This window comes from Scomber japonicus, chromosome 1, assembly GCF_027409825.1.
Source record: "Scomber japonicus isolate fScoJap1 chromosome 1, fScoJap1.pri, whole genome shotgun sequence".
Classification (NCBI taxonomy): domain Eukaryota; kingdom Metazoa; phylum Chordata; class Actinopteri; order Scombriformes; family Scombridae; genus Scomber; species Scomber japonicus.
The window spans coordinates 28,643,355-28,668,771 of NC_070578.1; the positions used below are offsets into that span (position 1 = coordinate 28,643,355).

General features: G+C 39.7%; 1 protein-coding gene across 1 annotated transcript in view; it reads left to right on the plus strand.

The window, feature by feature from the left end:
- nhsb (Nance-Horan syndrome b (congenital cataracts and dental anomalies)) overlaps positions 1-19,989 on the plus strand; it is a 48,774-nt gene extending 28,785 nt beyond the window's left edge. The window contains exons 2-13 of the mRNA XM_053320963.1: positions 10,764-10,916; positions 11,011-11,147; positions 11,231-11,263; positions 11,421-11,468; positions 11,764-11,808; positions 11,928-11,972; positions 12,611-12,803; positions 13,344-13,475; positions 15,031-15,183; positions 15,624-18,776; positions 19,026-19,149; positions 19,340-19,989. Coding sequence (XP_053176938.1) covers positions 10,764-10,916; positions 11,011-11,147; positions 11,231-11,263; positions 11,421-11,468; positions 11,764-11,808; positions 11,928-11,972; positions 12,611-12,803; positions 13,344-13,475; positions 15,031-15,183; positions 15,624-18,776; positions 19,026-19,149; positions 19,340-19,973 — 4,850 coding nt within the window. The 3' untranslated portion in view covers positions 19,974-19,989. The remainder of the gene's footprint in view (positions 1-10,763; positions 10,917-11,010; positions 11,148-11,230; positions 11,264-11,420; positions 11,469-11,763; positions 11,809-11,927; positions 11,973-12,610; positions 12,804-13,343; positions 13,476-15,030; positions 15,184-15,623; positions 18,777-19,025; positions 19,150-19,339) is intronic.
- Positions 19,990-25,417: the final 5,428 nt, after the last annotated feature.

Genomic DNA, 25,417 nt, shown 5'->3' on the forward strand with positions numbered 1-25,417 from the left:
TTCATGGGATTCAATATCAATTAAGACAAATGCAGAATATCACCAGACTTATCTTTTAACTGAAACTCTGCTGGACGAGTTTCTGTATCTGTGATCAATAGAATTATACTGTACGTGTAAAATTGTGGATGACTTGTAGAATAGAAAAACAAAATACATTTCAATCGTACAAATATCTTGTTTGTCTGATATTTTTACAGAAGAAATATTGAAAAGCTCTCTGCCTCCCCAAATGGAATAAAAAATCTGGTTAATTTGTAGGTATTATTATGTTTTATTATTATGTGTATTATTGCATTGCTTCAAGACTCATACTATGCAACACATTTGATCGATAAAAATTTCACTTAGTCGACAAAATTCTTAACGATCAATTATCAATCATCGATCAATCATGCACATCCCTAGTCCTTTTATTAAATTTAATGAAAAAATACTAAGTCTATAGACAACAGCTCTGTGGGGCTGTACATTATAGTCACTGCAATGCTTTGAGCTGAATGTTAACATGAGCTTGCTAACATCCTCACAATAGCTAGCATGCTGATGCTATCATGTTCACCATCTAAGTTTAGCGTGGAAGCATGCTAACATCTGCTAATTAGTACTAAATACAAAGTATTTACTGTACAGACTAAATTTTGACCTGATTATGGCGAAAATTCAGGGTTATTAGTACTATTTATCCGAAGGAGGACATGAATGGCTGTACCAAAGTTCATGACAATCTATCCCACGGTCGCTGAGATATTTCACTAAAACACAAAAATGTCAGGCTCATAGTGGTGCTGGAGGAAAAGTCAGTCGACCACCAAAGTTTTTATAAAGTTTCAGGTCAATCCATCCAATAATTGAGACATCTCATATAGATATATACTAATAATTATTGAGATATTTTAGTCAGACAAAAGTGACAGACCGACTAACCTACAAACATAGCTGTTCCTCGAGCTGATGAAAAACAGAAGCCAAACGCCACACTAGATGCTACAATACAGAGTCCCAAACCCAATAACATTACAATAAACCTAGTTGTTAACCTAGTCATCAGTTACTATTCACGAAAATTCATGCTAAGTAACTTATGCAAGCAAACAAGCGTACAGCGTGTCACTTACCAAGCATAACTATTTAATTCAAACCCAAAGATCCCAAGTGGCCCATTTGGTACCTCAAAAACTGTGTGTGTGTGTGTGTATTATTAGTGCATGCACACATTTGCAAATTCATGCTAATTTGTCTGCATGCATTCAAACTAAATACACTGTTCAACCAATAGGTACAGAAATGACTACTGACCAAACAGAGTAGTGCAGAATAGAATGATTTTCCCTCTAGTTTACACTACTATATTATTCTCTCCATATTTCCTTCCCTGATTACTGCCTCTTTAGGAACAATGCTGCAATATTGATGAGGACTGGGGAAACAGAGAAGCCTCAAAAAGGTTGAGAGAGGAGAGGAGGCCCTACAACAATATGAGATGATAAAACATTGATCTCGTGCTGCAGCTTTTCTCAGCAACCGTGTGGCCGCTGACACAGAAACATATTTGTTGGGGTCTTTACTTGTTTTGTTAATGTTTATGTGCATTACATTGATGTTTTAAATATTAAGGTTTTAAACATTCTATATCCACACAGCAGCAAAGTCTTGGTTTGGTTTGTTCTTTTTGGCTTCATGCGTGTGTTTATATTTCACATGTCACAAAATTGAGCCAAAAAAAAAAGAGAGAGGTTATTGAGGTTAACAGGCTTTATATAGTTCAACATACACCTCCTGGAAACAAATTAGTAAACTAAAATCTCCTTTATTAACGCATTACTAAAAATTGATTAGTTAAGTTCAGATAAATGAATCTATACAAAAAATAAATGAATAAATAAGTGTAAAAACTACACCTTTATGGACTATTTTATGGCCAAGGACAGAAACTTCCAAGAGTAACTTCCTGCCATGAAATAGTTCATCACATAACCCTCCTAAATCCAAACATGTTGCTTTCACACTTCTTATTTATACGGATTATACTAAGAAGATATAATATGTGCCTTAATTAGTGAGCTTAAGAGGAGTTGAGAGGCAGACTTTGTCATCATTGGACAGAGCCAGGCTATCTGGCTAGCATTTCCAGTCTTTATGCTAAACCAAACCTAACAGGCTTCAGTCAGTAGATTCATCTTTACCATACAAACATTAGGATGATATTGATCTTCTCATCTAACTATAACTCTGAGCCTATTTTCCAAAATGTCAGACTATTTCTATAAATGTGGGGCTAGAGCCAGAATAGTATTAGATCAGGATAAAGACTGGAAGGAGGGGAACAGCCAACCTGTCTTTGTCCAAAGTCACAAAATCTGCCTGCCAGCACCTATCAAAAATAATTAGAGCAGATAGCAAATTTAAGTTTTTACTATATGTATTGAATAAATGAGATACATAATTTTAATTAGTGAGCTTTAGAGATATTGTTGGCACATGACATAAGGGACATGAGAGTGATATTGATCGCCTCATCTAAATTTGGAAATAGAAGCAAATAACTTTATTTTCCTGAAATGGTTAAGTATTCCTTTGACACAAAATACAATGGATGCAACACGGCCAAAAGCAGTGCCTATACAGTGGCCCCCAACCGTGGGTTAAGAAAATGTTGTTTTGTTCCACAGAATAGTGACCTTACTTTCTCCAAAAAGATGTTTACCATAGTATGAACACTTTGGTTTGCTTGTTTTTCAGTTCGATCATCCCTTTGATAAATCTTTCACGCTAAACATATAGAAACCATGTGATAAACATATGGCAGCGCTCACAAATCCTCCCAGCATTTCTATGACACAACTTTCAGTCCACACATACTATTCATACAGGCATTATCGCTGACACTGTGTAGTGCTCATGCTGTGCCACTAAGGGGCAGTACAGGAACACCTTCAGCCGAGGGGGGTAAACAGTGTGTGCAGAGCCAGGAAATAATCCCTTGGACATTTAACCTGCTGTTACGTTGTTGATATTTTCTCTGGCTTGTTGGGATCACAGTGACGTACTGGATGCTATAAATAAGACTTTTGGTTGGACTGTTGGTCACTGTGACTCACCTCTTCTAGCCAATACAGACAAGCCGTAAACCCATACAGAAATTACTGTGTTTCAAAGTACACAGTCAGTCACACACACACACACACACACGTTACAAATTAATGTAGTGCAGGTCAGAGGGGTTGAGAGGAGGAGGGAGACTGAACAATAGTGCAGGTGTGCAGCTGGAAATAGGAATGGGGAAAAGGATAGAAAAGAATAGGGTAGTATGATTTATTCATTCTGTGAGGAGGGTGGGCAAAGACAAACATATAGAGACAAATATAGACATTGAGAAAGAAAAAACTGACAGAAGAGGAACAAAAGGTCACAGAAAAGGAGGTACTTATTTATCATCAACACATTTTCAGACTTCAGTTCACACACAGAAAAGCCAGACACATCAGATTGAAATGTTTAAAGACAATAAAGAATGGTCCTTGCATAAAAGTCTGTTAAAGTGCTTTTTAAGTGACTTAAAAGATAATACTGATTAAGTGATTCAACCTAAGCTCCTGAGGCAGGGCAAGTCTTTAAGGCCCTATCCAAGAAGCTCAGGTTACGATGCAGTTCATATGCGGTTGAAAGGTCTGTGATCCTGCCCTGATGTTTCATACATCACTCAATACCACAATTGACAAATAACCCAAGGGTTATTATATAAGCTATTAAAAGCCTGGCAATCCTGTTTGCTGTAAATAACTAAGGCAAGCCAAAGGAACATCCAGACATTTAATATTCCCAACCATGTTCTCCTCTGTCCTGATGTTGACCACTGCACTGGATCGTGTGCAGACACGTGGTGGGTTTGCATGTCTGTGCAGATATTTTCAGTGTGTCTGTGTTTTTCCCGGCCACGGCGGGGGGCTGAAAGCTCCTCGAGCTGACTGCCAGCTCCACCAGCTCTACTCCAAAGTCAGTGAACTGCCAGAGCTCCAGATTACAGCAGATTACCGTGCAGGGTGCTCATACACTCTCTCTGTCTCTATCTATTTGTGTTTGTCATGTGTTTGATTTTCAACCACATGGGGATGTTGACGCTTCACAATTGGTGTAGACAAAACCATAACATCTTTAATGAAAACTGTTAAGGATATTGAGATTAATTTGCTTTCTAATTTCAAATGATGACCTTTTCTGCCTCATCGTTGTAATGTTTATCAGCTATTTAAGAAAGAAAATAATGCTTTTACATCAGATGTTCTCTCTCTCTATCATATACACACACTTACTCACTCATGTACTCTTAGATCATTACTCTTTGGTGGCAGCAATAGAAGGATTGAGCATGTGATACATATTCCCAGCATGTGGTGGATTAATACATTAATACTTTGTGACTGAACCCCCCCTCCTTTCACATATTACTGCATCATAGACAGATTACGGTCAGGGACAGGCCATGCCAAGGCAGGATCCTACCATCAGACACCGGCAAATGGGGGTGATTCATAGGGACAACAGAGAAGGGACAGTGAAGTATTTGAGATTGTAATGAAGCATAGGTGTGTCATGTGATGCAATGTAGCTCTCAGCAAGGCCAAAGTATATTCTGCTCTTATACTATGCACAAAGAGGAGACATTTATTTTCTGTGACGCGTTGGGCCAGCTGAAGGGAGGAGAAAGCAGGGACAGCAGGTGGGTGGGTGAGGAGGGGGAGGGTCTGTGTCTGCAGATGTTGCTAGTCTGGATGTTGGTCTTGCACAGGAATGTTTTAGAAAGGTTCTGAGTCTGCAGGAGAAAACAAAGTGGATTTACTGGCAGATAGATGACAAGGAGCCTGCAAGAGACAGGGAGGAGCGACAGAGAAAGACAAAAAAGAGGCAGAGAAGAAGAAAGAGCGGACAGCTGCTAACCATGGCTTTGGCTTGTCTAGGGCTAGGCTGTGCCCCTGTGCCATCCAAAGGTACTGTTTGTAAAATGAGTATGTTTCTTAAAATCTTTTATTTCATAACATGTTTAGTGTGTAGCATTTATTAGTACTATGTATGCTGTTTTTTTTTACTTTTGATCAGTCAATATGTGACTATGATATCAGTGTTAAGTTTAAGTTGTTCTGAGGTAATGTGGCATCAAATAATCACAACGGGAAACACATTTACCATTTTGTCTGGCTGTGTGGATCACTTTCTACTAAATATCACTAGATGTTACACTAAATATCACTGGATAGCCAGGCAATATATTTTGAATAAAGTACGATTTTGACATATTTAGTTGAGCTAATTAAATATTTGCATACTCCAATGTTGTGGACAAGATATTGCTTTGCTGAAACTATGTGTTATAAAAAAACAATATCAAAAGGATCATGCTAAATGTCAGGGAATTTTGCATAAATTGATGCACAGATATCTAGAATTTTTCCATTTGCTGGAATCATGCAGCCATTACAAAAACATGGAGTCCTGGGTTTGAATATTTCACTCAATGTAAACATCATATTGCTTCAAAGGAGCACTGGAGCAAGCTGATCCAGAAAATATATGTGATTCTGTCAGACAGTGCAGTCTAAGGTCATTTTAACAATGTTACAGCTACTTAAGGGGGGGCTGTATGGGTAAAGGGTAAAAGCTTGACAGCAGCTTTGCTGAACATGTAACTTTCCAGCATTTGTATTCCAGTATATGGGATATGCTCAGCCAGAAGGGAGTACTTAAATAACAATTATTTCTCCAAATTATTAAGTGTCATTAATGCAAGGGTTGCTGCAGTTTAAACACTGCTATCGTTTGAAAAAATAATTTCACTACTGTTGATGAGATGAGGTAATGTGTGCTCTGACTGCTGAGCCATTGTAGGTCCACTAACAGTATACAGTTTTTCCTCTGCAGAAATGGCCAGCTAGTGTTTCTTATATAACAGCTGTCTACTATGACAAGATTCTGCAGCTACTGCCATAGGGAGTGTGCTGCCTGACCCAGATACACCCTAATACATTCTCTACTAATGACTTACATTCACTCACATCTGGACCAGAGATCGAGAAATCATATAGCTATTGCAGAAAGAGAGCACTATTAAGGCAGTGACATGTGGAGAGTTAGTGTTCTCAATGCAAATGTCATGGATGATTGTGCCTGGTTGTAATGTTTTTATAGGTCATTGGCACTGCTTTTTGTTTTTTTACACGATAGTGTGTCCTCATTTGCACATCTGTAAAGGAGCTGGAATTGTTCACTGACTTTCTGTGGTCTGCTATTGACCCTCAAACCATAATTCTGAGAGCACAAGATAATCAAAATTATTCTTTTTTTTCTTAAATTTCTTATTTTAATAAAATAACTAAACTCCACTGTAGGGTTACAGTAGGTCCTCATACCAGTTGATCATGTATAAACTACCTTCAGTGAGGTGGGACAACCCTACAAGTTGGAAAAAACACTTCCACTGGTTCATCTCAGCACAAAAAAGCAGCAGTTCAAAGCAGAGGTTCTTAGAATTGCTACTTAGTCAGACTGATTGCCACTGAGAGTTGCCACAACATGGTCTGAAATGGATCGAGAATGAGCTCCAGTATGCAGTACTCAGGATAGCTTGGGTCCCAGGCAGGCTGAGTAGTGTGACTTCACTATAGTCTAAGCACACCCTCAAGCCCTTACACTCAGGGTATAGATAAGAACCCGTTTATACAATGTGTTGTCCGACCACATAAGTAAGTAGGCAAAAGTGTTCATAGGGCGCTCCCAGTAGCCAAAGGTGGAAGAAAAAACGCTAGTCAGAGGGCACGTCGCCCCGACGGAAAGAGTTTAGGGGAGTGGAGAAATTATTTACAATGTATCCAAATACATACTGTGCGCCACGCGCCTGCCACAATTCTGAAGGCGTGGCAGCAATAATTAAGCCATGGTGGCCCGCCCAGACAAAATGTACATAGCGGAAACCATGGGATGACAGGCAGGCCATAATAGACAGGGACCAGATGCCATAATATTTTAAATATAATGACATACACTTCCATATAGTCTCTCCTGGAAGGGATTCAGAGTGTTGCACTGTACTTGCAAATAGTTGTGTAAAGAATGAAGAATGAAAAACACTTCTGTCACGCCCGAGCAATTGCTGCATGAAGTGTATGTAAATGTTGGATTTTCGGTTTTGGAAAGTCACATAAATTGCAAGGCGCAGTTGCCTAATTTCCAACATCTGAAAGGTTTGAAAGATGTGGAAGCTTCAGACACCATCTGACTTTTGGACAAGCACTTCTATTTAGTGGCACATTTAGACACCTCACCACAAGTACTTCCCTTTTACTGTTTAAGATTATTCACAGGGCACAATACACTCATATATATTCATATATCCAGCCCTTATTCAGACTTCCTAGCATAAAGTACAAATAGCATCAGAGTTCATACACAAACAAACGTTTGAGCACTTGCATCACTTTTGTGTTGTGTTAATGCTTGGGTCCTGTGAATTGGCTGCATTCATCTCTTTTCCATACTGTATTTCTTTATCACATACCTCCTCTCCTTTCCCCTCCCCTCCTCTCCTCCCGCTGTTGGCATGCAAGTCTTGATGATGACACTGCAAGTTGCTGACATTGCACCTGCAGATTTCAGGATGAGGGGAAACAGAGATGGAGGAATATAGTAAGAAGGAGAGTGCATTAGATAGGTGTATATGTGTGCTCCATATATTTTGCTTAAACCTTGATGTTAGCAATGGGAAACTCCCAGCATAAGCTTCATTACAATCGAATGCAGATGAGGAAGAAAAGGAGCAAGGCAGCAAGAGCAAGGTGGGAGCAGGACAATGCAGGTAGGACAGCTGGAGTCTGTTTTGAGCAGCAAAACAGACCACTTAGCTTTTGTTATGCTACTGATCACTGGCTTTTAGAATTATTTGGGGAAATTACTTGTATTTCCAGTGGATTTCTTGTGAGAAATTTTGATTACCATTGAATCCAGCAGTGCATTGCTCATGTTTTACAAAGTCTTTTTAGGGCTATGCGAGTTGCCAACAGAGGGAAGATCAGCAACATAGTGGTCAAGAGAGAAAAATTGATACACCCTGTATGAAGCAGCCTATTATTTAATTGTGTGTGTGAGTTTTTAACCATGCATGCTTGTGATGGTGTGGCTCTAGGGATGGCGAAGAGGAGCAGGAATGGTGGTTGGTTGGTAGATAGGTTCACCACTGTGGTCCTGACTGAAATATTTTAAACTCTACATGTTGTACAATTTTGTACAGACATTCATGGTGTCCAGAGTACAACCCTTACTGACTCTGTGATCCCCTGACTTTTACTCCAGTAGGTGATTACTGTAATATATCAATATCTATTGGATGGATTGAAACATTTTGTACAGACATCACAAACACCACAAATGTAGTTTTTTAAGTGGATGTAACTCCAGAGTATATGCATAGCTCTGGCCTCACTATTGGTTCATCCTCTGAAGCACCACTTCAGCACTCTAAGAAAGAAATCTTTTTTTACCACCGCCCAATCGCCCTCTCCCTATTTAATGTTTGGCCCATCTCGACTTAGAAATCCCCAAATGACTTACTTACTTACTGACTACCTAGTGTGAGTGCGCCCCAAGTACAGTGGCTAGCAAAATCATTCAATGTCGACCATTACTCTTGTTTGATCACGTACAGAGTAGGCAGCACTGGACATGTAGCTGAGTACAGCTTTTTCTCATAATCATGTTATAATGATTATGATGAGAGTAACACCTTCATAGCAGCAGCCAGAGGGAAAGAAAAAAAATAAGTACAAAAGAGAAAGAAGGGATGATGACAGGAAAACTCAGGGGAAAAGGCAACAGGGAGTAAAATAACAGTAACAAATCCACCAATTTAACTGTATCACAGCAACTAGGTCAGCACTTTATAAAGACTATTTTCAAAGAAACACCATTTTGCAGCCTGGTTCCAATATTCTACTACTCTGTACCTCTTTCTTGGTTCTATTGATGGTAATTACCACTCACAACCAGGACTAAAATAGTATAATAGCATGCTTTTTGTAGGCCACTTCAATGAGTAGACGAGTTCTTTTCAGCTAACATAAGGATGTACCAGACTTTACATATTATCCCTTTCAAAGTACACTAACCCCATACACATAAAAATTTCTCTTCAATGCATTTCAATTTATCTCAATATTTCTATCCCTTTTGTATCTATACTGTTGAATACAATCACTGTACTTGCCAAGTTTTTCTTTCTGTTGTATACTTTCCTATCAAGTATTTAATAGTCATTATTTTCATGAATGTTAAAGACACAAGATTTGATATGCGCAACATGACAATTATTTTGAAGGTAACTGTGCGTGACAGTTTTTTATTGGGGGAGGGGGCTATGTAATTGTTTGTATGGTGTGTATAAACTGGCCCTATATGATTCTTTAACCCAGTAGTTTAAATGGGATGAATGCTGCTGATGTGAGCTTGCTAAATCAAATATGAGCATTGATGAGCAGCAAAGGGTTGCCTGGCTACTGATGTACAGTGTGGCTTTCAAGGACACAATTGCTTTTTGAATTCCAAGTTAAAAGAGGGAAATAGGATTCATAATAAAAGCTAAAGGGGCTCCGAGAGCAGATAAGAGAGAACCTCACCTAACCCTACCACCTGCTGGCAAGAAACAGCATTGTCTCATGTTTCCATGTACAATAAAGAAAGAGTATTGTCATATTTTTCATATAAAAACATTTTTGCATATAGTTATTAAGTACCTTATCGTCCTTTATTTTGTGTATCTTCATGTGTTGACTGGCTTTAGTGTGAAACATCTGCCTGTCGGTGGAAAATTGTAATGCCTGGCCTGGATATGCGCTTATTAAGGGTGTCTCTCTGTTCTACTCTCTTTCTGGTGTTGGTTGAACAGGCACTGAGGTTTGAGCATCATTTGTGTTGTTACTAAGCAAACATCCTATTTCAAGAACAATTTCTTAAAGCAACAATTACTAGTTTAGTTTTTGTTTTTTTCAATCTTATGAATACTTTTCACATGTTTTAAATAGCATTATATCTTGGCCTAAACAAGGCTGGATTAGTAACTGGACATCTCAGGCAACTGCATCAGAGTACCACACACCCAGGGGCCCTTCAGATTCCGAGTACATCAGTGGTTTATCATAATTTGATTAATTGCATTTTGTTTGGGAATATGTATCACTACAGTACAATATCAACTGAGGGCCTCAAGATAGATAGTGTTGTTGTTTAATCTTGAGGCCCCGGTAGGGTTCCTGTGTTAAAATGTAGTATTAAGGCAATCACATTCTGCATATTACAATAGAAATTTGCTTTTAATCCCATTACCTCAGACTAACTGACATTTAGCCTACCAGGGCCCAACAGTCTGTTATATGATTATATGGCCATGCATCCGTAGGGCTATGTTCTTATATTTCTTTGATTTGAGTGTGTACACCACTCCCAAATTGGGATCAGGTGCCAGAAAAATATCAGCATTTTAGAGTGAAATAGAGGTCTAAATTTTACTCCTCAGTATTTGGTTTGCTGATGCAGAATTTTTAACACCTTCATCAGACAAAAACAAACAGGCAGTCTATTTAGACACTGGGAAAAGTTTGATGCATGAAACCAAAAATACCCATCAGTATAAGATGCATTAAAATGTAAAAAATCACACAGAAAAAATTCTGTTTGAAGATTCCCTTCAACATGTTATACGCATCTCTTCTCTCTCATTTTAGCGGTGTCAAATCTGGATATAGAGAGCAAGCTGTCACTTCACTATCAGGCTCCATGGCACCAGCAACACAACGTGTTTCATCCTTGTACCCGACCACCATGTCTGGAGGAGCTGCACAGAAATGCTCAGCTCAGTCTAAGAGCCCTGCACCGAGGTGAGAAAGGCTGATACAGCCTGCTCAGTTGTAGTGTTGAGCACATATTTCTGTGTTTATGTTTTCATGTACATCCTTTTTATCTGTTTCACAGATGAACAACAAAGCCAACGTTCCACGAGTCGGGAGAGGAACAGGGTGACCATCTCTATCTCAGTGGCGCCCCCCATGCCCACATTCCCCTCACCACACACCATCCGTCGGCAACAGAGGAGTCGCCTGGCACGAGCAGTAAGTGAAGCGCACTTTGCACAGGTTCAAAGTCTAATATAGCTCTCAATCAAACAAACTTGAAACACAGTCATTACTGAAAAACTGGACAGTTTTTCTTTTCCAGATTAAGTGAGGTACGGAAAAGAGAGGAAGAAATTAAAGTTCACATTAGAAAATCCAATTTTTCTTGATATTTTTCTCATTTTATATTTTTTGTGCTTTTTGATACCTTTGATTCTACATGTTTTGTAACAAACTGACAAAATATTTCATTTTGATGTTGCCATGCAGCAAGAGAGAGCAGAGAGGGAACGAGAGTTAGACTATCAGCCCAGGAAGGTAAAACAGAACTTCGTCTGTGTGTTCATGTCTACTAATGTCTAACACAGCTGTATGAGTCGTATTATTTGTACCTGTTTGTGTGCACAGTTACTGCTATGTGTCTGGGGTTTCATCTAACATCAAACAGATGAAATGAAAACATTTTTATTTAGATTGTTTTCTTTTATGTGGTACTCGTTGTACCTATTACTATATAGATAAATATATTAAAGGGATGCTCTGTTTAGAGTTAATCTTTGTCACGTTAACTTTACCTTTACTTCTTTCTTTCTTTCTAACCCTAACCCTGAAGGAGAGGACAGTACGAGAAACAGAGATCCAGACCATACAGAGAAAAGTAAGAAAATTAACTGACATGTTAAAATATTTGTACAAATCCTCACCAAACCACTTGTTGAGTTTGTGATTTTGCACACTCAGAAATATTTGCTTATGTGTGCTTTCCTGCTGCAACAGGAGAGGCCAGGAAGAGAAGCAGATATTCAGACGATCCAAAGAAAGGTAAGAAATATGCTTGAACTGTTAACCACTGTATACCAAACACATACAACCAAATTAAACATATATTTCTTGTGGTAGATATTGAAAGAAAGGTTAAATAAGGACAGATTTTTGATGATTTGAACACATAAAAGAAAAGTATAGAATATAATTATTGACATAAGTATACTGTATAAGATGTATAGATTTTTTGGGTCTGTAACTGGAGAAAGGAAGAAAAAAATGTCTGTTTCATTCAACCCTCACCTTTTGACTTTCCTTTTTCATTTTTACTCATGTCATTTCATCTGTTCTTTTGTTTTTCTTTTGTTGTACTTTGTGTTTATAGTTTGAGTGCTTTCACTTACTTTATCCTATTGAAGGTTGCATCTTCATTCCATGGAATAGAAAGGTATCAAGCATTTGTGTTGTATTAATTTCTTGTTTGTCATCAAATTAGTTCAGTTTAATGTAATAGAATACTGATGTTGGAGAAATGATAATATACAGTAGTAGTCATCAGTTGTTGTCATGTCATCAGTTTAAATATTTCCTTAAGTATTTGATCTGTTCAGCTAATTAACTTATGTATTAACACCCTAGGACTCAATCAGTACTTTATGTATATAACATTGCTGTGGTCTTTGCCTTTCTTCCAGGCTACCTCGACAGGGGAAGGTGATGGTGGTGAGGTCTTAGGAGGCCACAGAACCAAGGCCTCAGCTCCCAAAGCCCCCTCAACCCAGGATAAACAGACAAACTGGTCCAAGGAAAATCTCCCTCCATCAGATAAGAAGGCAAATGCTGATTCTCATGCCATTTCCTCCTGTATCATCCCCATCAATGTAACAGGTAAGATGAACACAGGAAAAAAAGAAAAATTAAACCTGCAGTGTGGACTTTTGAACATCCATTATATTCGAGCCCTGGCTAAATGAGCTTACACATTGCTGATTAAGCCTATCAACGCCAGGTTAATCACAGTATATCTGGTTTTAGGTTTAATTTTCCCTCACTGATCAGATGAGTGCATTTCAACTTCTGCAAGTCAAGCTAGCTAATTAATCAGTTAACTCTCAACTAGCTTTTCAAATTTTATAAAGGTCAAATAGATCAAATTCTTATAGTGAAATAAGTCATCATGGGGGATTGTATGATACACAAAACAATGTATCCACTGTTTTACAGCCACAACAGTGGCGACTTAGTAGGATATGGCGGAGCCTGTGTTGTAAGCATGTGCACTCACAAACAGTGTTTTGTGAGTGATTACTCTTCCTGCCAAAGGGGGGAGACAAAAGTCCCACACTCCAGCTTTAATTAGGAGGAAAGTTGGTGAGAATAAAAAAGGAAACATTTATATGGCTTATATTTTCTGTGTTGTTATTTCAGGAGTTGGATTTGACAGGGAAGCAAGTGCACGTTGCTCTCTAGTCCATTCCCAGTCAGTTCTTCAGAGAAGAAGGAAGCTGAGGAGGAGGAAGACTATTACAGGAATACCAAAACGAGTTCAACAGGACATGGGTATGTTATACTGCATGTCTGCTCCATGATAAAAAATCTGGGTTATTTTATATGGTGGTCTATATGGTGCTTCATTTTGTAGGTTTGGCAATTGTTGCAGTTGGTATTTAGAGATGTTCCGATACCATTTTTCCCCTCCCGATACCGATTCCGATACTTGTGCTGTGGGTATCGACCGATACCAAGTACCGATACCGATACCAGTCTGTTAAAAAAATAAATAAAAATCATACTACGCCTGCATGACTGTGATATGATTATCATTGTGGTAAAGCCTGGCTCAGGTTAAAGCCTCTGTAAAACATGAATGAATAGAGCAAATGGAAGCCATTTATTTTGAAATAGAACAGCATAAAACAGTAGTGCAACAGCAACTTAACTAAATAAATCTAGGAATAATTATTAAAAAAAAAAAAAAAAAAAGTGCAGCCACAATATTGTAAAATAAAAAAAGGCAGTTTCCAGAGTTTGCTGCTGCAGTTTGTCCTTCTTTTTCCCCTTAGATTTGGTAAATTTGTTGTGCTCTTTGGCGTGACGTGTCTTCAAATGTTTGATTAAGTTGCTGGTGTTGAAATTTGCAACACTCGTGCCACCCCTCGAAATTGCTTCTTTGCATATGTTGCATGTCGCCGTCTTACTGGTGAGGACATCCACTGTGAAGTATTGCCAAACTGCGGACATGATGCGCTAACGTTAGCTCCTTGTTACAGGTGTATGGTGATCAATTCTTCTTCGCCCCTCTAAAACAGCAGCAACTGTTTTAAGAGAAGTGTGTCAGAGCTAATGGAGCTAACCAGTAAATAGAATCCTATTTCTAATAAATTACGTGGTATCGGATCGGTGCCTGGACTCCAGTACTCGCCAATACCGATGCCAGCATTTTTGGCAGTATCAGAGGCATTTCCGATACTTGTATCGGAATCGGAACAACTCTAGTTCTATTCATATTTTACCAACATTTTACAATTTTAATTGCTGAGATTTGGGGATATACATTCCATCTGTCCATTAGTGGAAGTTTAACATTGTTCTGTTTTGTTTACATGTGCAACACTCACATGCAAACAAAAATAGTAGGTTGCCCATTAAAACTGTTACCTAGGATGCCCCCACGGCTTATGAGTTGAGACACAGACCATGAACCACAACATCCCTGGTTCATTCCAATCTAGGTCCTTCCATTTTATTTCTCTCTAACTCGTCTGTCATCTTTCACTGCCTAGTAACGGCAAGAAAATGCCCCTATAAGACAGTTACCCACACTGTTTTGATTAATTCTCTTGGTTCACCTTTGACCTATTTATCTGTAATCACCATAGACTGTTACACGTGCATGCAGATTTACAAAGCAAGTGACAATTGAGATTGCACAAATCTCAGCAAGCTAGTGAGTAAAATATTACATTACCTGTAGGATTAATAACCACAACTACCAAAATAAGATTTAGAAAAAAAACGTCCAATTTGGAGACCATGTTTGGATATATTTTCCTTATATCCTTTTATGAAAAGATTTTTACCATATATTCAACATGCTTTGTCACTTTGCATTCAGACTCAGATGAATCGCCAGTAGCCCGAGAGCGCACAGTGATCGTCCATGCCAATCCGCACCAACTCTCTCTGTGTCAGGAAGACCTCTCAATCAGTGGCCGTCTTCATCACACTCGTGACTCTGGCTGCCAGACAGATGATTTCCTTATAGCATGTAAGTTCCTTAGAATGGACAAGTGTGTCTGCCTCGCTATCCTATTCCCTTTAGTCTGTCAGGCTCTATAAAATTGTGCTAGGGGGACTATAAATAAGGAGTTTGTTAAATCAGCTACAAATTAAGATGTCTGACTTTGCGGTCTTTGCTGTGACGATTTTGTATGATAATTTTTATGTCTGGATATACCTATAGTATGTTCAGAGGACTAACCTATTATTAGCCATCCCATGTCCTTGAACAGGACAGCCAACTGTAGGCCTCCAATAATATCAAATCAACATATTGTCACCCTCAAATTACATTCATCACAGAGGTACATAAGTGGCACCCTGCTATTAAAATACTTGAGGTAGTCCATATGGCCAACATCAGTGGGAATTAAAATATGTCTACCTCTCTTTCCACTCTCTTTTCTGTCCTCCCTTCTTCAGGTACAGCTGCTCCTTCCAGACGACGCATTAGAGCTCAACGTGGCCATCAGGGAATTCCTGCCTCTCTGTCCCATTCAACAGGCAACATTTCTTCCCTTGGTGACCAGTCAGACTCCACATACACTAGTGCTGCAGCCCACGGTGGACGATTGCGATCTCGTAGCCTTCCGCGAGAAGGTGGTCGCTTAATGGACAGTGACGACGATGATGATGACAATTATGATGATGATGACGAGGATGAGGAGTTGTCACCATATGAAGCAGAGGACTTTATTCCACCTGGTCCTAGTCCAAGGATGAAGATGATGATGATGAAGGATGAAGAAGAGAGCACTGATGACCAGGCAGCTCCTGAGCCATTGCAACTTGGAAGCCTAAAGAGGTTGCAACGATCTGGAGAGAGAGACAGAGGGGGCGGAGGAGGAGGGAGCCCAGAGCATAGCTGGATGGAAAGGGGTCGTTCTCGCTTGCCCCGCAAGGCTGATATGGGCAGCTGTGAGATTTCATCAAGTTCAGATACTTTCAGCAGCCCTATTCACTCTGTATCTACAACAGGAGTCCTGGGCAGCCATGTGGACCACAAGGAGGACCACCAGTCATCAAGTGGGAACTGGAGTGGTTCCAGCTCCACCTGCCCCTCTCAGACATCTGAAACCATTCCCCCACCCTCTTCTCCACCACTGACAGGCTCATCCCACTGCGACTCAGAGCTGTCACTTAACACTGTGCCCAATGCCATTGATGAAGGATTCTCCCTGGATCCCTCATACCACTCTGACCTCAGGCCCCAGGGCCAGGGCCACAGGTCAAGTTCATTCACATCCTCAGCCACAGACCAGCTGGATGATGCAGGAGTCAGTACAGCCAGTGAGGGGGAATGGACATATCCTCCAGACCAAGACCAAGATCCTGAACAGACCCACAACCTAAGCCAGAACCATGGGTTAGCCCAGGAGTACAGTTCCAAACAAGGTCTGGAAGAGCAAGCCTGTTTCAGTGACAACAAGACCAGCAACTCTGAAAAAGACCCTGGCTCACATTACCCATCCGACACAGAGGGTTTCTACTCCTCTTCTGTGCATTTTGGGGAGTGCAATCAAAGTTACAGAGGATACTATAACTATGCAGATCCAGGGCCTCATTGTGGCCAATCCAACACTGTGGCAGCACCACTATCCCATGGAGTTTACACCCAGCCTTCAGCTGACTTCAGAGCAGGCACTATGACTCTGGGAAGATCCAGTCGTCCACTGAGGAAACCAAAAGTCAAACCTCCACCACCCAAACGTACCTCCTCACTTAGGGACAACAGTTGTAGTGTTGATGTCGGAACAGACACACAGGCGGATCAAGATCAACCAAAGATGGTTAGTGAACAAGAACTTACCTTGTCTTCCACAGATATGAAGCTAGATCTAGAGCTTGGAGGTGCTCCAGAACCATTACAGACATCTTGTCTTGTGGCAGAGCCAATGGGAACATGGGGAATGGGGCTGGGTGAAACTGTGGACATAGTAGAGCCCATGTCCTTCAGCTCTGCAGATACACACTCATTTAAGGATGACGGTGCTGTGCAATCTGACTATGCAGACCTGTGGCTTCACAACACTGAGCTGAAGTCCAACAATGGTGAGTACGCATCCATGTCCAACTCCAGCACAGCCACAGGCACGACAGTCATGGAGTGTATCAAGTCACCAGACAGCTCTTCCTCCTCCACAGAAGCCCACACCCAGGCTCTTGCCCAGGCTTCAGAAACCAGGGCAACTAGCCCACCACTCCCACCTGGAGATTTCAAACTTGGATCACCTGAGAAGCTGGCTGGCCTAGCCTCACCATCAAGTGGCTATTCCAGTCAATCAGAAACTCCAACGTCAACCTTGCCCTCATCTTCGGCAGCGTTCTTCCCAGGACCTCTGTCACCCTCAACTGGCAAGAGAAAGCCCAAAGTGCCCGAGAGGAAGTCTTCTCTCTCTTCGCTGCAACATTTCCCGAGAGATGGAGCTTCCATTTCCTCTGGCTATAAAAAAGACCCAGACTTCCCACCTCCACCTTCTCAACTTGATCTCAATGTTCTTCATGGGGGCTATGTCAGACACACACTATCCCACAGGACACACCACATGCACACACTCCACCATAGCAAACACAGAGCTGCAAATGTTTTAACCACTGGAACAAAGTTGTTGGCCCCTGAGGCATCAAGTATCAACCCTGTGCTGAGTTCAAACTCTACTCCTTTAATTCCCAGCTCCAATCTATTGGCGATAACTCCGTCTGCTCTTCGTTCAGTGCAGCTCCACTCCATCAGTCAATCTACAGATAGTGTTACCACTACAGACCAGGAATCAACAAATGGAGCTGAGACTGCTACTAGACCCAAATGTCCTCCTAGTGGTTCTACTTTGGCTCCACCTCCTATTAACACTAGGCCTCTGCCTCCCCGCAGACCACCTCCCAGACCCCCTGCTCAGGACCACATTTCCTCCCCTGAACACTCACAACCACCTCCGCCTGGCCGCCACCCTGATGGGCCTCCATCCTATGAAAGCCTGTTACTTAGACAAGACCGCTATGGACCTGGAACCTTCTGGGCCATGACAGCCTTCAGAACCCGTATGGACACATCATCAGAACACTCTGAGGACAGCTCACCCCTGCATAGGCCTGTGCCACGTGCTCCCCACCCTTCGCCAGTGGATCTACACACACATATCCACTCACACACAGAGTTCAGAGGGCTCACACACTCTTCTCATGCACACTCTGAGTTTCGGGTTTTGGGGGAGCGCTCATTCTCTCAAGATGATGATGATGATGAAGATGATGAGGAAGAGGAGGAAGAGCAAGTGAAAGAAACACTGAGGGCCCCATGTTCCAGAGGAGGCATGCGATCAGACCACCCTCCACCCCCAGCATATGAGTTTGCTGGGGGTTCCCACTTAGACTCAGGGCCCTGGGCTAGTCCAGTCAAAGTGCCTGGTAACACAGTGGAAACATCGCATCCTTACCTAATCAGCGATGCAAGGAAAGGAGGACAAGAAGAGCTGGAAGAAGAGGAGGAAGTGACATCAGGTGCTACCAGAAGTGCCCATCAGCAGCTACAGGAGAGTAAAGACGACTCCACCACTCCTGACACTGAGGACTACTTCAGTAAAGGTAAGCTTAAAAAACTATTTCAGCTAACATACTCTTTTGCAAAGAAGACAGAAAACAATACAGTTACATGCTAATATTGATTTACAAAAATTGAGTTAATAACATATTTCCTTTAACTGCTAGTTACTCATTAGCAATAACCTTTAATCATAAACAGAGAATGAGGTTTAAAGGATGGTTATTTCACCAATTGTATACTAAATGATCAGACAACCGGATGACATGTGATAGGGATATTGTTTACTGCAGATTCCACGCCCAGTGACAATTCACTTTCCCCTCTGACGGATGACACCAAAGTGGATGATGACATTATAATAACGTCACCCAACAAGACCCGTACAACTGAGGATCTGTTTGCCATGATACACAGGTACTATACATTTTGCATTGTGGTCAGTCAATCTGTTTGAATCGCTGCATTGTCTATGTATAATTATAATTTATAATTGTCAGTCTTTTAGTGGCGATTCAAATTCTTAACTTATTATTTTGTCAACCATTTATCTGTCTACTATCTGTCTAAATCTTAATTATGACTAAACTGTGATTTCCTTATTCAGATCCAAGAGAAAGGTCTTGGGCCGTAAAGATTCGGGAGACTTGAATGTTAAGTCTCGTCTCTGTCCTACAACACCAGCGACCCCTGGTAATGTCTCCACTGTCATTATCCCGCCAGCCCCACCTCTCAACATCCCAGCCACCTTAGCCACTGCTGCTGGTTCACAACGAGCCCCTGTGCCCATCTACCGCAGCGCCAAGAAATCCAGTACGTCCAATGAGGAGTTCAAACTCCTGTTACTGAAGAAAGGCAGTAGGTCTGATTCCAGCTACCGCATGTCTGCTACAGAGATTCTGAAGAGCCCTATCACACCCAAAACCCCTGGGGAGTCCCTTCAGGAAGGGCCCATTAGACAGGCTGAAGAGCCACCCTCTGCACTCCAGGAGCCCCCAATTCCTGGCCTGGAACCAATCCAGATACCAGGTCTATTTCCCAGGGCCAACTCTGAGAGTTTCACCCCCAAAACCCTGCCCATGTCAGCTGCATCTCGACAGGGCCGCTCTCGGATCCCCCCTGTAGCCAACAGCAGTCGCTACAGTACACGCAGCCGCCTCTACACAGCCCCAATGCAAGCTATTTCTGAAGGGGAGACAGAGAACTCAGATGGGAGCCCCCATGATGACAGATCCTCCTAAAAACCACCCAATGAGAGATGACCTCTATTCTTGGCTGTGTCCTACATTTGAAATGGCCCCTCCTACTTTTATAATCTTGGATAAGTGTCTCATCAAGCCCAATCGTCTAATGTCTGCAACACACAAAATATGACTGTTGCTAAAATGCACCCAGTATTTGGATCAACTATTCTATTTGAGGGTGTCAGACAGTGTTGTGAGGTACTGAATCATAAAGGTATGACTTTGAAAACTTTGAGAATATACCTTAATACTGTATTATCTAAAGAATAGCTCCCTCATAGTTAAAAGAGCAAAACTTAAGACCTATTTTGATTGAACTGTCTCTTTTTTTTTTTAAATAAAAAAAAAAAATCAGTCCAGAATGTTTGGTAAATTATGATAAGTAAAGAAATTTTGTGGAGAATGGACAATGTGCGCGTGCATGTACAAGCACATGCATCATCCACTGATATTTCTACTTCTTGTGTTTTGAGTGGTGTGGATGTGTGTGTGTCGCTGAGGAACTGCTTTCTCATGAAAATTTTAAATTCTTATGAAATTTAATATTCTTTCAACTTTTGGTGCCCAAAGCAGTGGCCAGGCTTCCCAGAGTCCATACTTAATATTCCTGCCAACAAGCGAGGGTTGTTTCTTGTGGAAGTTACCAACAACATTATGTCAACACAGCACCAACGTATCTATTATATTTCCATCTGCAGACCTGGCATAAAGAGTATATCACACAGAGCCAATCATATATTTCTTCACATAAATTATATCCAAAAAGATAACATGATGCATGTATTTTTGTAAAACTGCGCCTCAGAACATGATGATAAAATTTCACCATGTTGCATGACCCTATATGGAAACATCCCCTGGATCCTGGTTTCTGTCGACATTTTTGTGGTTTCTTTGTATTATAAGAATAATTAATCTTTCACTGTGAAAGATTTTAGTGATATTTGTACCACATTGCCAGTGATCTAAGTTGATTTGTCTTGGATATGAGTGTCTAACAAGAAGGAGCTTGGGCTTGTGCCTAGATGGGGCCCATTTGTCAAAGATACAGGCTAATTTTGGACAATCGCACAGTGGCCTTTCTCTACTAGAGGTGGTTGTAAGTAGGGCAATTTTAAGTCCCTCCACATATACATGGACTTGGGCCATGTTCCACCAGAATCACATACTTATTTAAACCCAACCTTGAAATCTAGTATGTCTAGACTGATTAGAGCTTTTCCAGTTGCTGGCCAGTTTTGCTGTGCTGACTTGAAGTGGAAAAGATGTATTTCAAAGCAGTTTTAAAGATACCATTGAGTGCAGACGGTGAAAATGCTTTAGAAGGTCCTCAATCGGTTTGACTAGAGGTTAATTTAGAAAGGTTTCCAAGAACCAACCTCTCTTTTGCACTTCATGATTCTTCAAGAATATTCCTTGAAAATAAAATATATCTTATAATGAAATTGCATATGTATATTTGTACTGAATATAAAGTCATATCTATATAAAACAATGAGCAGAAATTTTATAGGGTATCAACCTGAGTGTAGCAAAGAAGAACAGGTCTCACTGACAACATTATACACAAATATCAACAATACACTGTTCTCCTCTCCTTGTTGCCTCTCCTTCATTTGCACTGACCCAGTAGCATTAGACAGGTGAAAGCTCAACATAGTGGCTGGTGTATACCATTTTGTCTTACCCTACAAACTTTATATCACAATATCTGAAAGAGAGGAGACAAGAGGTCAGTGTCAGCAATGCATCCATTGTTGCAGCCTTTTCTACTTAACACCAGAGTATGGAGTAAAACGTGTTAACGAAAGGAAATGATCATCAGTTTAAAGTTTGAACTCTCACCTGCCTACCACAGCAAACACAACACATATACTTCTTACATTGAGAGACCGTACTTCAATAGTAACCATTCACTGTATTCTGTGAATACCTCAGCAAGTATATTACTGTTTTATTGTAAATGCTATAGATAGATAGATAGATAGATAGATAGATAAATAGATAGATAGATAGATAACAAAACCACAAATGTTTGATACTCAGCGAATCTGAATTGCAGAACTGACACTGTGTAAGATGGAGAGAGTAAAAAGCTGTGAACTGATTATTAGAATTTTACATTCATCATACCCATATTGCTGAAGCGCACTTGTTCCTGTTCATTGTTTTATTTGTTGTGTTTTCTATCGCATGCAATAAGTAAAGAAAAAAACATAAGAAGAAAAGAAAAGGACGCCACCATATCATTATTTTTATCTGAGGGATGTCTCCATAACATGAGAAAAGATTTTGTATTTTCCGTTCAAATGTCAAGTTCAATAGTGTGTTCTATAGATGTACAAACTGTCTGGCTAATTCTGTTCTGTATAGTCGTGATCACAAACAGGGGTTTATCTTGTACTGTATATCTACTCACTGGACAATCATATGTTTAAGAGACTGTAAAGAAAATTATATAGAATTTGTCAGGTGGAAGAATCTGAACACTTTTGGTGCTGGGTCCTAGTCTTGCTGGAGCTGTGAAAGTTGGAGTGAGAGAGATACTTTCCAGGAGAAACTGCTGATTCACTTTAAAGTACATATCTGGACTAACCTCTTTGAATAATATAAATGTACAAATAAATAAAAAAACATGGAAATGGAAAGTAACCATTCATAGACCCAAAAGCTGATCAAAAAGTCATTGCTTTTACTTTTGACTCACTTCAGAAATTTCTGATTCCCACAAAACTTTTACTATTACTGAACAATTAATATAAATGAATCTGTACGGTTAATACAGTATTAAATGAATGATGCAATGTGATTCTGTGAAATGCCATTTAAAAAGTTTGATAGCAAAAACACTCAGTATTGACAATTTGTTTAGTGGGATTTTTCCATATTGTACTTGGCGTTGATGCTGAATGGGTATTTTTACTGTTTCTTTCCTTTCTGAAAGCAGTGGATAGTTGATTGATCGACACAATTTGATTAGAAAGACAAACTGTGAGGTTGCCATACAGACTCGTTTAGTACTCATTTAGCCCTCTCAAACCTCAGTACTCAGCAGCTTGGGAATACAATGAAACAAAACTCTATAGCCTTCATAGAGTTTTCGTTCCAGGCTGTTTTCCAATGTCTGCACGCAATTTTACCCTAAAGGGAAGTGTGACAACAACCACTGGATATTTTTTTCAAAGGTGTACAGTATGGAATAACACTAAACAGACTTTAAAATATGTGTTAGAGAATACAAAAAAACAAACAAACACAGACCTTGAAAACACAGTGTAACTGTCTATTTAAAAGAAGCTCCATGTTTAAAACTAGCTAGGACTTAACAGATTTGAATCACTTTTGTATTTTTGTATAAACCTGTAAATACGTTTTTAAAGAAGAAAAATGTTGAAAATTCTTTCTTTTGTAAAATAAATAAATAAAAGAATAAAAACAAAAAAGGTTTTTTTTCAAAGTTTACATAATTATTTCCAAGCCTTTGTATATTTTGGAGCTGTCCAACACCTTCAGTCTTGTATTTATTTTTTTTGGGAGGGGGGATACAACATTGTGAAAATTCCATTATTCTACTACTAATTCATTTTAACAGCTCATCAGGCTGCTTAGTAACTGTGCATAGAAAAAAAGCCAATAAATGTGATTGCGTTGAAACAGAAGGCCTTTTGTGTGACACTTCATTTCCTCCCAATCAGAACCAAGTGCATGGAGATAATCTCTCCACTAGATGGCAGTGTTTTAATATGAATTCGTTTCAGTCTCACCTACAGAATTTCTCTTTAACAGATTATGTCTCCAATAGTCCAGCATTAAACAAGATCCAACCCGGATTCATTATGGGTGAATTAAAAAAATTGGGTCAACAGGTAAACAAAAAAACCTGTTGACCCTATTTTAGGCTTTCTCATAATTAAGACTTCAAGGCTGTAAGACTTGAGTAAAGTCAGACTAAGCTGCTACTTAAAAGTAACTTGTGTGTGAACTGACCTGAGATTTGACTTGAGTGCAAAAACATTTAATTCTCAAGTTTTAACCTGATAAAATGCTAATAAAATATACTAATAACAGCAAATGCACACCAGATGCACTGAAAAATGACTTGAAAGGTCAGTTATTGCATGTGTTCACACATCTTTGAAAGGACAATGTCTAAATGCCATTTATATATACCGGTAAGGCATTCAGAGACCTGACACTTGTTACATGTCTTGACTGACTTGAGACATAACTTGTATTTTTCCCCTAAAAGCTTTTACAGAAAGAGCTGGTTCTAGTTAGAACTTAACTGTTTGAATCACTTCTGTATTCAAATATGTTGTATGATGTGTGTATAAATCTGTAAATGCATTTTAATGAGACACAACTTACACCTGGTTCAAGATCTCATCATTGACACAGCACTTTAAGATATAGGCTAACTGAGTAATTGTCACACAGGTACCTCATCTGTTGTCTTGAGTGCACGACTTTGAGTGAGTTGAAAGTGTTTTATGTTCCCATTTGTGGTCAGCCATTGGCAGCAAGGAAACTATACATAGTTATACTATAAATGTATAGTTAAATCTGATTGTAAAAGAGTTTTATAGCTGATATATTTTGAATATTTAGCTCACTTTAATCACATTTAGCTACATTTTCTTTCATTTGAGACAATTCAAATTCATATAAAACAGGTTATATAATTATTAAAAATGTGTAGGCTATACATTAAAAAAAATCTAAATCTAAATGTGAAATGCCACCGAAATTTTACAATCGGTACCCGATAGTAAGTTATTATGATATACCATACCGTTACAAATATATAATTAAACTATATTTATCATTTACCATATGTATAGTTACAAATAGTTAAACTATATATAGTTGATATAACATAGTTATATTACAAATATATAATTAATTAATATTTATAATTATAAACATAGTTTCCTTGATTGGCAACTTAGCTAACCAAGCTGTCTCCTAGCAACACAAGTCACTTTCGAACTCACTGCTAGGTTACTAATTAACTAGTGTCCGTGTCTGAGTCTGAGCTGTTTTTGTGTGTATACTCACTCTGATAGGAGACTATCCCGATGATGACAAGGTGTGTGTCTTTGCAGCTCGGCACCACGTTTTGCTTATTTGCGTTAACACACCAAGACATAGCGACAGCCGCTAGCAAAACTAGCAAATAGCTGACAGCTCCAGGTGTCCCTTCATAACTTAACCGCCAGTTCAAACAACCTGTGACAGAAGTTCCACTTGTTGTATCGATAATTGGTAAATTCATAGAGTGCTACTGTATGAGCCACCATAGCCACAACTTTTACCCACAGTTATATTCCTGTTATTATTATTTTTCTATTATCTATTTATCTGTTATTCATTTACAGTTGCTTGATCAATAAACCCAGGTATAGGAGTATCTGTCTTCTTCAATTCAGAGAGATGAACTT